At 47.2% G+C, this 12,054-nt stretch overlaps 6 protein-coding genes and 1 non-coding gene across 7 annotated transcripts; 4 read left to right on the top strand and 3 right to left on the bottom strand.

Annotated features, from left to right (window-relative positions):
* Window positions 1-43: 43 nt before the first annotated feature.
* On the bottom strand, window positions 44-617 carry C7M61_001882 (uncharacterized protein; the record flags this gene model as incomplete). Its single annotated transcript, XM_024857278.1, has 2 exons — window positions 44-520; window positions 570-617. The coding sequence occupies 2 exons, from the start codon at window positions 615-617 to the stop codon at window positions 44-46; spliced, it is 525 nt and encodes a 174-aa protein (XP_024714414.1).
* Window positions 618-1,496: 879 nt separating this feature from the next.
* C7M61_001883 (ribosome biosynthesis protein) lies at window positions 1,497-2,795 on the bottom strand (the record flags this gene model as incomplete). The annotated part of the gene is made up of 2 exons (XM_024857279.1): window positions 1,497-2,732; window positions 2,778-2,795. 2 exons carry the CDS (start codon window positions 2,793-2,795, stop codon window positions 1,497-1,499), a joined length of 1,254 nt encoding a protein of 417 aa, XP_024714415.1.
* Window positions 2,796-3,936: 1,141 nt separating this feature from the next.
* On the top strand, window positions 3,937-5,067 carry VMA5 (H(+)-transporting V1 sector ATPase subunit C; the record flags this gene model as incomplete). The annotated part of the gene is made up of 1 exon (XM_024857280.1): window positions 3,937-5,067. One exon carries the CDS (start codon window positions 3,937-3,939, stop codon window positions 5,065-5,067), a length of 1,131 nt encoding a protein of 376 aa, XP_024714416.1.
* Window positions 5,068-5,149: 82 nt separating this feature from the next.
* Window positions 5,150-5,221, bottom strand: C7M61_001885. Its single transcript has one exon. It is a non-coding gene; the product is annotated as a tRNA-Cys (tRNA).
* A 723-nt stretch (window positions 5,222-5,944) lies between these two features.
* Window positions 5,945-7,081, top strand: C7M61_001886 (pepsin-like aspartic protease; the record flags this gene model as incomplete). Its single annotated transcript, XM_024857281.1, has 1 exon — window positions 5,945-7,081. One exon carries the CDS (start codon window positions 5,945-5,947, stop codon window positions 7,079-7,081), a length of 1,137 nt encoding a protein of 378 aa, XP_024714417.1.
* Window positions 7,082-7,696: 615 nt separating this feature from the next.
* C7M61_001887 (uncharacterized protein) lies at window positions 7,697-9,436 on the top strand (the record flags this gene model as incomplete). Its single annotated transcript, XM_024857282.1, has 1 exon — window positions 7,697-9,436. One exon carries the CDS (start codon window positions 7,697-7,699, stop codon window positions 9,434-9,436), a length of 1,740 nt encoding a protein of 579 aa, XP_024714418.1.
* A 770-nt stretch (window positions 9,437-10,206) lies between these two features.
* On the top strand, window positions 10,207-11,958 carry C7M61_001888 (uncharacterized protein; the record flags this gene model as incomplete). Its single annotated transcript, XM_024857283.1, has 1 exon — window positions 10,207-11,958. One exon carries the CDS (start codon window positions 10,207-10,209, stop codon window positions 11,956-11,958), a length of 1,752 nt encoding a protein of 583 aa, XP_024714419.1.
* Window positions 11,959-12,054: the final 96 nt, after the last annotated feature.

The raw sequence follows: 12,054 nt of genomic DNA on the forward strand, positions 1-12,054 counted from the left end.
TATTTGTATGAGGTAGCCCGACATACATCAACCACCGCGGGGCTTACAAGTTCACGGAGGAGGAGATGCCCTCAGCAGCGTCGTTGACGTGGGACTTTACAGGACCCTGGTTGACAACGTACTTTCTGGAGAATGGCTGGATAACGGTAGTGTAGATGATCTTGGCACCACCGAAGGCTGGGACACCAATGTAAAGCAAGAAGATGGTCTTGAGGAAAAAGTAGAATGGCACCCAGTACAAGATGGCTCTGGACCAGAACTCAATGACGTTGAAGAAGGCGAAAACAACCCAGTAGGTCAACAACTCGGTGTCGTCGTCCTTGCCGGTGGTCTCCAAGGCAATCAAGGAGAAGTAACCGGGAATAACGAAACCAGCAACATTGGACAACAATTGACCAACGCCACCAACGTTCAAGAAGATGACAACGAAGTAGAGCACACCGAAGCCCAAAACAGCGTAGGATCTAGGCAAGCCAGTTTGCTGTTCAAACACCTGCAATGGTTGGATACCAGCGGTAGCCTGAGATGGTTAGAATGTGATGATGAGGAAAAGGAGAGTTTTCACATACCTTGTCGATTTTGGCCAAAACGCCCTTGATTTGATCTGGAGCAGACATTATAAGAAAAGTGATATGTAGGGTGGTGAAACCAGCAATGGTCGAAGCGGGAAATGTCGCCGAGGGCTGTGCAGGTATGCTGTCACGTGCAGTTATGTGTTTTACCCATGTTTCATGGAAAGATCAGCAAATAAACATCCTAAAATTTTGATAAAATAATTAAACTACCTTCCATTAAGCGGATTTGGCAAGTTTGTGATCGTTCCAAGCCAATGGGTTGGAGTATGGGGCCATTTGTCAGAAGGGACGGTCGCCATTGTGCAGGAATTCAGTGGGCGACCGAGCCTCAGTGAATGTATGGAACAATTTCTGGCAGGAATCAGGGGTGGTGTAGAGGACTAATTCAATTAGTCCATGTAGTTCTTACCAAGCCATGAAAATGATCAGCTTATGTTAATTGGATTTTGATGCTATCAGGTCAAAAAATCATACCTCAAGTGAGCGATGGCATCGCCGTTATCTGTGGCTCGTGAGATACGCCGACAGACATACGCAAAAGGGCAATTTTCACCAGTGCAGAATGTCAAGGTTCACACGACGGAACTGAATAAGTCAAGAGGGTGGAATTTTGATCATTTTGTGTGAATATGGTGATTCAAATTGGTCTGATCCCTTCTTGAAATTTCTTGGAGGGCCCGTAACAATGGAAGTTTTCACATCCCTATTGATCCAGCTTCCAAGACTCTCTGTCCATCCACATAGAAGGTAGATAATTTGAAAAAGATGATTCATTTTTTTGAAATACTCCAAAGCATTCGAAAACTAACATCTCAGCCTAATGACCCCCCTCCCGCTTCTACACTCCCCTGCCTGGCCTTTCTATTCAATCTCCCTATATACGCCGTGTCATACTACCGTTACATCTGTGAAGCTGAAAGCTTACTTCTTGCCCTTGGACTTGGCACTGCCCTCGAACCCAGGACGCTTTTTGCCGTCCTTGGGCTTACCACCCTTCTTGATCACTCCAGAAAACTTCCTCAACCGGGGCTGGTTCTTACCCTTCTTGCCCTTGTTGTCCTTTCTGGCCTTCAAGTTGGCTTCTCTCTTCTTGGCTCTGGCGGCAATCGTGTCCTTCACCAGCTGCTTTCTGTCCTTCCACTCTGTCTCGGAACGGAGCTTCTGCTTTTCTTTTCTCTTCAACGATTTCCTCAAAAGCTTCTCGTCATCCTTGACCTTCACGCCCTCCGCTTGCGACATTAGACTCTTCCACTGGTCGGATTCTTTCAACGAGGCCTGCTCTTCCGGGGTCATCAGGGCCAACTTGCGCTTTTTGTTTTCAAGTCTCACCAAGTGTGCTTTGATATCGTTATTGGCGGGACCCTTCTTCTTCTTCTGGGCAATACCATTCCGGAGCTTGGACAAGTCGGATGTAACACGGGTGCCGTCTTCGAAAACAATGTTCCCAAAAAGCATATCGTCGTTCTCGTCGTCTGACTTATCTTCACCCTCTGACTTGTCTTCGTCGGCGTTACCGCCTTCCACGAACTCGGCCTCATCCTCTTCTCTCTTTCTTTTGAGCTTCTCTTGTCTTTTCAACTCCTGCTTCTTCTTACGCTCGGCAAGAATCTGCTCTCTGCTTTTTAGCGGACCAGCGTTTTTCGTGCCGGGAGCTCTTCTCTTTTCTCTGAGAGTCTGGATTTTGCTGGCGAGCTTCTCCTTCAATTCAAGCCTCTTCTTCTCCTTTTCCTGCTTCTCTTCCTCGCTGAGCTGCTTCTTCTGTGGTTTCTGCTTTTGCTGTAGCTTCTGTGACTTCAACTTCTCCTCCTGCTTGGCCTCATGTGCGTCGCCTTCGTCATCAAACACAAGGCCGGCTTTGCCGTTTATGACCTCGTCATCGCTGTGGTCTGAGGGAGCAGAGGCTTTCGGGAGTGAAACCTTCTTAGCAGTCTTAGCTTTATTATCCATCACGTCTTTGGCGCTGGCACCACCGTTGTTGTATGTGTCTGCCAGGGATGCATTTTCAGGGTCCAACTTGGCCCTCTTGTCTTCAGCAGCCTCCTTCTTAGTCTTCTTCTTCTGCTGCCACTGATCTTGGGTAGCATCGTCATAGTAGTACTTTGCGGGTATCAAGGACAACAACCCGTCGAAAGCCGAGGAGTGTGTTTTCAAACGTTCCTGGATGTTAGTAGCTGGTGAAATGGGGAATCACTTGGCACATACCTCTAGAGAGTTCGTCATGATGTTTTAGAGCAGAGATGAAGCTAGTATGAAAAAATGGTGAGGCATCGCAGAGACATGGGGATGCAGGACAGTAGTAGTACTGATGGCGTAGATATCAACGGTTAGAGGGATATTGATGTTTGGAAACGTCCATTGTGGTTGAGAATAGGTATAAATTGAAGATTTGATGGAATAAATGGTGAAGTTTTGAAGTTGTTGAGTTAGAGGCGGCTTCTTGCAATGCTGACAATTGGTTGCGAAAAACCGTTGATCAGGGCTCCGGTGAAGGGTATAGCAAGGATTTGAGGTACTGTTAAATCGAGATTTTGTTAATTCTAGTCGTCTCGTCGTTCGTTGAACGAACTGCTTGAAGTTTGTAGTGATCCGATCAATTGGGTGCAAGTGGGAAAACCCATAGCAGGCAGTCTAAGCAATACACATGATCTTGGGAAGCAGAGGAGAAATCCACGTGAAAGGGGAAGCTTAGCTCGTCAAGCCCTGGCTTATGTTTGACGTTCTTGTTGGTTTCTGATTTTCGGAGCTCGCTGAATTTTTTGAAATACTGCAATCTGTGGGTTCTCAATGTAAAAGTTGGAAAAGTTATGAAAATGGAAGGTCAAACACAAAACGACACTATTTTGTAGACTTCCAGAAATTCGAAACGTCTCGTATTTTATCAATTACGAGCAATAAATTGACGTACAAACTACTATCTAACAGCTGATCCATTACTACTGGCGTTATCGTTAAGCAACCTACAAGGATCTCCCAAAGGAGTGTAGGACGAGACGCAAAACAAAAGCAAAACATCCCCATACTACAAGAAAAAAAGAAGAAAAATACTGATCCCCTTCCAATGTTCCTTCCACCCATTCTCCCTTATCACACCTAACATTCGTCACGAGCTTGAATGGTTGCGAAATCGGTCTCCAGCAAATGACACCCATTACACCGGCACCGTATCAAACAGATACCTGTCAACGAAAGCCCACCTCAAACCACCGCAAATAAATACCCCCCTAATTACCTAACCCATCCTTCGGTTTACAATCCAATCAGGGATAGGGCCTCCGTGGTGATAGCAGCACACCCGTGCACCAGGACACCGATTATCAAGACACCTCCACTGTTACCACCGATACTCACTTCTCCGACCACAATGGACCAGCCTCCACAATACCTTCTTGTGTCGTTGCCCCAATCGGCCAACTCACGTGCCACATTGGAGCTGCAGCCTGGCGGAGGCCCACAGCTGCTTTCTGAATTCAAATTGCCCGACTTCCAGATTAAAACGTTGGACCAGTTGGTTCAAATCTCAGAGGAATTGGCCAAGATCGACTCGACTTTGGGCGCCTCGGTGGCAAAGGTGGTTGATGTTTTGAGCAATGTCGAGCCAAACAGGCTGTTTGCCGAGACTAGACAGGTGAACAAGAGACCTGTCACCAACTACATTGAATCCTTCTCTTGGAACACATCCAAGTACAGATTGGACAAGTCGATCAAGGAGCTTGTGGATCTCATTTCACAGGAGGCCTTGCTGTTGGACAACGATGTGAGACAGTCATACCAGCAGTACCAGACCGCCAAGTCCAACTTTGCTGCCGCGGACAGAAAACGCAATGGTGACTTGTCGATCCGTTCTTTGCACGACATTGTCAAGCCAGAGCAGTTTGTGTTGGATTCTGAGTATTTGACGACGATCGTGGTTGCTGTGCCCAAATCATCGGTGGCCGAGTTCAAGAAAACGTACGAAAAGTTGACCGAGTTCGTCATTCCCAGAAGCGCCCAGAACATTGCTCAAGACTCTGAGTGGACTTTGTTCACAGTCACGTTATTCAAAAAGTACCAGAACGAGTTCATCACCGCCGCCAGAGAACAGAAATGGCATCCAAGAACGGACTTCACTTACTCTGAGGAGAACTTGAACGAGTTGAGAAAAGAGTTTGACTTGACGAGAGCCACCGAGGCCAAGACGAAGAACGATGTGATTAGATTGGCCAAGACTGCCTACTCGGAGATCTTCTCCTCCTGGTTCCACATCAAAGCCATCCGCATATACGTTGAGAGTGTGTTGAGGTACGGGTTGCCTCCTCAGTTTGACTCCTACTCCATCAGGTTTGTGAGCAACAACCCCGAACAGCAGTTGCAGAAGGCCAAGAAGGAGTTGATTAATAAGTTTGGCTACTTGGGCGGCGACGGCTTCTCGCAAGGGAACAATTTGCATGAGTATGCATCATTGGTGGACTCTGAGTACGAGCCATTTGTGTTGTACTCGGTCGAGATTGTATAGTGCTAGATAAACGGATAATGAAACTGTGATGTAGAAATCAAAAAAAAAAAGTAAGGCAATATAGAAGAGATTGGCAAAAAAGAGCTCGCACTCAGGTTCGAACTAAGGACCAACAGATTTGCAATCTGCTGCGCTACCACTGCGCCATACGAGCATTATGTTCAATTCTGACTTACAAAGTAATATGAAACATTAGCTGAAACAGGATCTCGGAACTTCCTATATTTGATATTTGGAATCAATTTTTCATGCGCAGAAAAGTATGGCTGCAAGCGGAAACGGCGTAATTCCCGGTTTTCAGCGAGTTATACGCAAAATAACCTTCGGTGCATAAATCACTGCTTCCACAATTCCAATTTCACCTGAAATCGTATCTATGGCGCTCAATTCTTCTTTCTGGAAACCCCTATCGCTGTGGCTTGTGTGGTTCAGGTGGAAGCGGAAATTCATGCCGCTCACTGAGGTGGCCGTAATTGCAGACTAATGCACTGTGGCTATCTAAAAAGTCCCATGTGCGGAGTTGAAAGCAGCAAGTTTGGGGAAGCCGTTTTGTGTCAGTTCTTTGTTTTAAAGTTTGGTTTTGTCCAACGGCTTTGTTGATAACGGGCAGTGAGACACCAACACAAAATGCACCGAAGGATCGGCCAGATCTTCTGTCATCATTGCATCTTTTTAGAGCACCAGAAGCAGTTTATCATTTTCCTCTTTCCGGCCACATGGCACCTGTTTGGGAATTATCGTGGCTTGTGAGACCCACACTGAATGCAAGTGAAGTGGCTTAACGCAGCCAGCAAACTAGACATCGGAACCGTGCTATAAAACGTCATTTGCTTCCCCCTCTGAATGCCCTTAATTCTTTTCATCTCCTCCTCTATCGATGCTTGTTTCGTTAGCTACGCTCGCTACGGCTTCTGCATTGCCTTTTGCAGCCATTAAGCTGGTTCCTAAGCCATTGTCGTTTGACTTTAGCATCTCCAGAAACTTCGGGCCGGACTCGAAGTTTTGGAATATCGATTTTTTCCAGAAACTAGGCCTGCAGCTCCTTGAGAAACGCTACGACTCCGCCCTGCTTTCAAACCACAACAATGTCAACTACTGGCTCGACATCTACTTGGGTCCTGAGAGTGAAAAAATCACCGTTTCCTTGGACACCGGCCTGGCTGATCTTTGGGTGTATGGACCCAATGTTCTGAGCTCCACTGGTGGAACTTTTGACCCGGAAGAGGCCGGTAGTACTCCGGTGAATAACTCATTCTCCATCGCTTACTTGGATGGCACCAATGCACAGGGTGAGTACTTCCTTGATGATTTTTCGTTTTCTCTGCTGGAGGGTCTTTTGAAGGATCTCCAGTTTGCCGTGGTGGAGTCTGCCAAATTCAGCGGACCAGGTATTCTTGGTGTGGCAAGCAAGGCTGTGGAGTCTACCAAGGAGAAGTACGACAATTTGCCTGAGGCTTTGAAAGTGGCAGGTGTGACCCCAGAGGCCAGTTACTCCTTGTATTTGGGCTCTGAGTCGGGCACAATTATCTTTGGTGGTATTGACGAGGACAAGTACGAGGGAGAATTGGTCAAGTACCCTATTCCAAACGGCGTGGAGGCTTTGTCTCTTGATGTCGTTTCTCTGTCGATCAATGGAACCAACTACAATGAGACCACCAGCTACCTTTTGGATTCGGGCACTTCCTGGAACTTGTGGCCTCAGCAGGTCTACAACGATACCATCAAGGCGTTGAACGCTACCCCACAGAAGGACTACTACATTGCAGACTGCAACCAGCCTGCCGACAAGTACTTGGAGTTCAATTTCGGCAAGAATGTGATCAGATTGTCTTACCAGGACATTTTGGTCAAATGGGGCGAGACTTGCGTGGTAGGAGCCCAACCCAGTCAGAGAAATTTCATCCTTGGAGACGTCTTTTTGAGACAGGCGTATGTCTACTATGATCTCACCAACAAGGAGATTTCTGTTGCTCAGTTTAAGGAATCAGCGACATCCAACGTTGTTGCTGCTTAGGGGAGAGAATTGGAAAATTTGTTCTTTGCGATGTTTTATGGCTTGAAGCCTCCTTCGGTGCTTACGTTAGAGAATCGTTTATACTCAATTGATATCAGCGGGAGTGTTCAGTAGGTGGGTTGTAACACTCTTGGATCTTCTGCAAACTAAAAAAATAGATTTTAGAGAAATCCTGGGTTGTTTGCCTTTTTGGGGAAAGTCCTCATAAGGTACTCTCCAGGGTGTGGTACTGAAACCTCAGAATCACACTAGAAGGTCGATTGAAACGATGCACCTCAGAATCTGGCCTTCTTTACTCTCTCTTCAAAAAATAAGAAAATTTCTTTCATGAGTCAAGTTTGTTTGGCACTGTGGGATAGGATCTACAGAGTTTGCAGCCATCGCAACTATACCAAATCGTCTATGCCTTGAGCACTTGTCATCCTCAGAACGAGAAGAAAAAAAAAAAAAAAGGCAAAAACCTGGCCATTGTCAATTCTTTAAATCTTCATATAAAGGTCTGTATCACCGCCCCTCAGCCAATTGATCAGCCTCTTTCTTCGCCTCTTGGCTCCTCCTACACACAGTGTACATCAACGTTGAGTATACCGTTAACTCTCTCCTACTTTTCCTGGCATGTCTGACGAAGACGACTTTTTGTCTGAAGAAAGCTATGAATTCGAATTTGAGGATGAAGACGACGACGTTATCCAGAGCGAGGCCCCTGATCAGGACTCCACGGAAAATAAATACTACTATGCCAAGTCGTTGAAGGAGGACTCGCTTGATGCTGCCTCTGAACAGATGAAGGCTTTGATTGCTGCTGCTGACCCAAACGAAGACGTGGAATGGATCTTCAAGGCACGAAAGCAATTGGCCAAAATGGCCTACCACCAGGGCCGTTTTGACGAGGTGCTCGAATACATAGGCAGCTTGATCCAGCTACTACCCAAGCTCAATGGCAATTACGCCGAGGACTCGATATCCAAATTGCTCCACAGATACTCGGCCTGCAACGACCAGCAGTTTGTGCTTCGAATGTACGACGTGATCGTTTCACATTTGCAGGATTCTATGGCTCTGGCGGTTTCGGGTCAGAGACTCTGGATCAGAATCAACATGAACAGACTACGCAACTTTTTGGATAACGGCCCGCTAGACGAGTGTTCCCTGCTAATAGCTGCCATCAACTCCAAGTTGGAAACAGTCTCTGAACTGACGCAAAACTCGTACATCCTTGATATCATTGCTGCTGAGATCGAGTACACTTTCAAGACTGATATTAATCTACTGCGGTTGAGCTATTTGCATAGAAAGGCTTCAAAGGTTTCGTCCACCATCACGCATCCCCGTGTAATGGGTGTGATCAGAGAGTGCAGCGCTACCATCCATTTTTATAGAAGGAACTTCGAGACGGCGCGTGTCGAATTCTACGAGGCCTTCAAAAACTACGATGAGGCTGGATCGGATACGAAAAAGAAGATTTTGAAGTACCTCAGCTTGTGCCTGTTGCTCACTGAAAATGAGGTCAATCCTTTTGAGTCTCAGGAAACCCAGTCGTACGCCGCTCTTCCAGAGTACAGAAACTTGATTGAGCTTGTGAATTGCTGTGAAACCCTTGATTTAAAGGGCTACCTCTACGTGCTAGAGAAAATGAAGACGGAGAACGACGCCCTTATCCAGGACAGAATCTTTGAAAACGCCTCTGGCCACATTTTGCATAACATCAAGGTGAGACTCTTGCTTAACCTTCTCAAAGCTTACAAAACAATACGTTTTGATCTGGTAATTCGGAAACTCCAACTAGAGAGCGAGGCACACCTAGAGGACCTCCTCATCAAAATGGCCAACCAGGGAAACTACCACAACATCAAGGTGGATTTCACAAACAAATTCATCGAAACACAGTCCAGCAAGAAAGAGTTTCTACCTAGTACCCTAAACGCATCAGACGTGCAGAACAATCTCCGCATCTTGTTAGCTATTGGATTCAACGGCCTCTGGATAGACTCTGCAGATACTTCAAACGCCATGGATATCGACTATTGTGCGGAAAACAAAGAGCCAGACGCCAAATGTGCTCAGTCTGTGATCAACTCTGTTATCTTTCCCGGCAAAGTGCACATTCGTTTCTTTGACTGGGCCAAAATTGGCAGTCTAGTGGAGGAGTGGTTTGGTTACATGAAGAACACGTTTCCGGCGTTGGTCCGTACGACGGTAACACAAAAAGAGAAGGTCTTTTCAGAGCAGCAGGAAGATACAGCACAAGTGCAAAACGCCGTTGCCGACGAGTCCAATGACGGCGAAGACGAGGTGCTCGACAAAGTGGAGTCGCTCCAGCGGTGGGCCAAAAAGATCCAGCTGGAATTGAGATAGTGGCTGAAACCAGGCAGTGGAAGTTGAAGTCCGCATGCCGCTGCTTGACACAATGCCAAGGCGAGGGGCAGCGTTTTACGAGCATCTACAATGAGTATCAATCGAACGAGGTCTTGGTGATACTGCAGAGTCGGTAGCGATGAGCGGGTACGCAAAAAAAAAAACCCTTCGGGAATCTCACTCCGATTACTACCTCAGTCCTTTTTTTTTTTTCCTTTTTTCGGTCTCCGTCCCCACCCAAACCCAATTCAAGGTATGTGCCCTTCGAGATGGACAGTGATTATTCAATATGCGTTATCGTCATGACGGCTACGCCGACTGAAATCAACTAACACCCGTATGAGTCCAACATTACAGCAATTACTAACAACCAGATGAGTTCCTAGAGGGCAGAGTCCCTGACTGATAATCTAGACAAAGTCAAAAAAAAGTCAATTGAGGTGGTCTGGCGCCATAATCGCCGAGCTGGCGCGGAAGATACTAGAATCTGGCGCGGATACCAGGCGGGGAGGATACGGCTGATTGATATTTTCTCCCCCCACACTCGCCCTAGCACCACCTTCTGAGCCACTGATCGTGCCGGAATGCGGCACTTTTTGGCCCCGACGGAACCAGAACTCCCACTCCGAGCACGTTAACGACGCGGGGTGACTATAATGCCTTGTTTTGTCTTTTGTGCCTGGTGATGGTGCCCCGGATTCCACACAGTGCATACAGGTGATTTGCATCCATATAAAGCGGCTGGTGGGCGCCAAGATGGATAACGCAAAATGGCTGCAAACCCAGAAAGTAGTCCGCTGTTTGATAAGAACGGCGTCAACGTCGTGGCGCTGCCATACGACTCCGATGTTTCTTCCTCGGTCGAGCCTCAAATGGGGCTTTTTGGCCGCCTTGTGGATAGTTTCCGTCGCTTTGATGAGTCCGAGTTGAACTTGGACCCCAACTTGTCCGATATCGAGAAAGCCGCTATCATCACTGCCCAATCGCCCTTGTCTCGTTCGCTTAAGTCTCGTCACTTGCAAATGATTGCCATTGGCGGTGCTATTGGTACAGGTTTGTTTATCGGTTCAGGTAAGGTTTTGGCAAACGGTGGCCCAGCCTCGGTCTTGATTGCCTACGCCTTGATTGGCGGTATGATTTTCTGCATGGTCCACGCCTTGGGTGAATTGGCCATTTGTTTCCCTGTGTCTGGTGCTTTCGTCACCTATAATGTGCGTTTTATTGATCCCTCGTGGGGATTTGCCATGGCATGGAATTACGCCATGCAGTGGTTGGTGATTCTACCTCTTGAGTTGGTCGCAGCGGCCATCACGATCCAGTTTTGGGACGAGTCCACGAATCCTGCTGCTTTCTGTGCGGCATTCTACATTTTAATCATCATGATCAACTTGTTTGGTGTCAAGGGCTACGGTGAGGCAGAGTTTGTCTTCTCTCTCCTCAAGGTCTTGGCCGTGATTGGTTTCATCATCCTCGGTATCGTTTTGATCTGTGGTGGTGGTCCCAGAGGTGGCTATATTGGCGGAAAGTACTGGAGCAATCCCGGTGCTTTCAACAACGGCTTCAAGGGTCTTTGTGCTGTTTTCGTCACTGCTGCTTTTGCATTTTTGGGCACGGAGTTGGCCGGTTTGGCTGCGGCGGAAACCAAAAATCCAAGAAAGTCTCTTCCCAGAGCCACGAAGCAGGTTTTCTGGAGAATCACCTTATTCTACATTGTTTCCCTTGTCGTGGTGGGCTTGTTGGTGCCATATAATAATGAGGACTTGAAGAAGTCTGACGGTACTGCCAGATACTCCCCATTTGTGATTGCCATTGAAGCTGCAGGTATCGGAGGATTACCCTCCGTGATGAACGTTGTTATCATCATTGCGGTCTTGTCTGTCGGTAACTCTTCTGTGTTTGGAGCTTCGAGAACCTTGTGTGCCTTGGCTGCTGCTAACATGGCACCAAAGTGCTTCGGCTACATTGACAAAAAGGGAAGGCCTATCTTTGGTATCGGATTGCTGGCTGTTTTTGGCTTGCTCTGTTTCATTTCAGCTTCTGACAAGCAAGGTGAGGCCTTCGACTGGATGTTGGCCCTTTCCGCATTGTCTGCCGTGTTCACTTGGGCTTCCATCTGTCTCTGTCACATTCGTTTCAGATACGCCTTGAAGTGGAGAGGTAGAGGCACGGACGAGTTGGCTTTCACTTCGTTAGCTGGTTTGCCAGGCTCTTGCTTCGGCTTAACTTTGAACGTTTTGGTGCTCATTGCCCAATTCTGGATTGCGCTCTTCCCTCTTGGTGAGAAGCCCAACGTCGAGGCATTTTTCAAGGCCTACTTGTCGTTCCCCATCATTATCGTATTTTACCTTTTCCACAAGATTTGGAAGAGGAACTGGCGGATGTACATCCCCATTGACGAGGTGGACATCGACACAGGCCGTAGAGAGATGGACTTGGAGGCATTGAAGCAGGAGATTGCCGAGGAAAAGGCCATACTTGCTTCCAAGCCATTCTACTTCAGATTGTATAGCATTTTCTGCTGATGGATTCTGCAGATTCAATTCTCAGGCACCTGGCTGTGCCGAACTATTCAATATATTGTAACTACATTATACACAGCGTATGCATTAGATTTCTTG

This window comes from Candidozyma pseudohaemuli (assembly GCF_003013735.1).
Source record: "Candidozyma pseudohaemuli strain B12108 chromosome Unknown scaffold00003, whole genome shotgun sequence".
In the NCBI taxonomy this organism is placed as follows: Eukaryota; Fungi; Ascomycota; class Pichiomycetes; order Serinales; family Metschnikowiaceae; genus Candidozyma; species Candidozyma pseudohaemuli.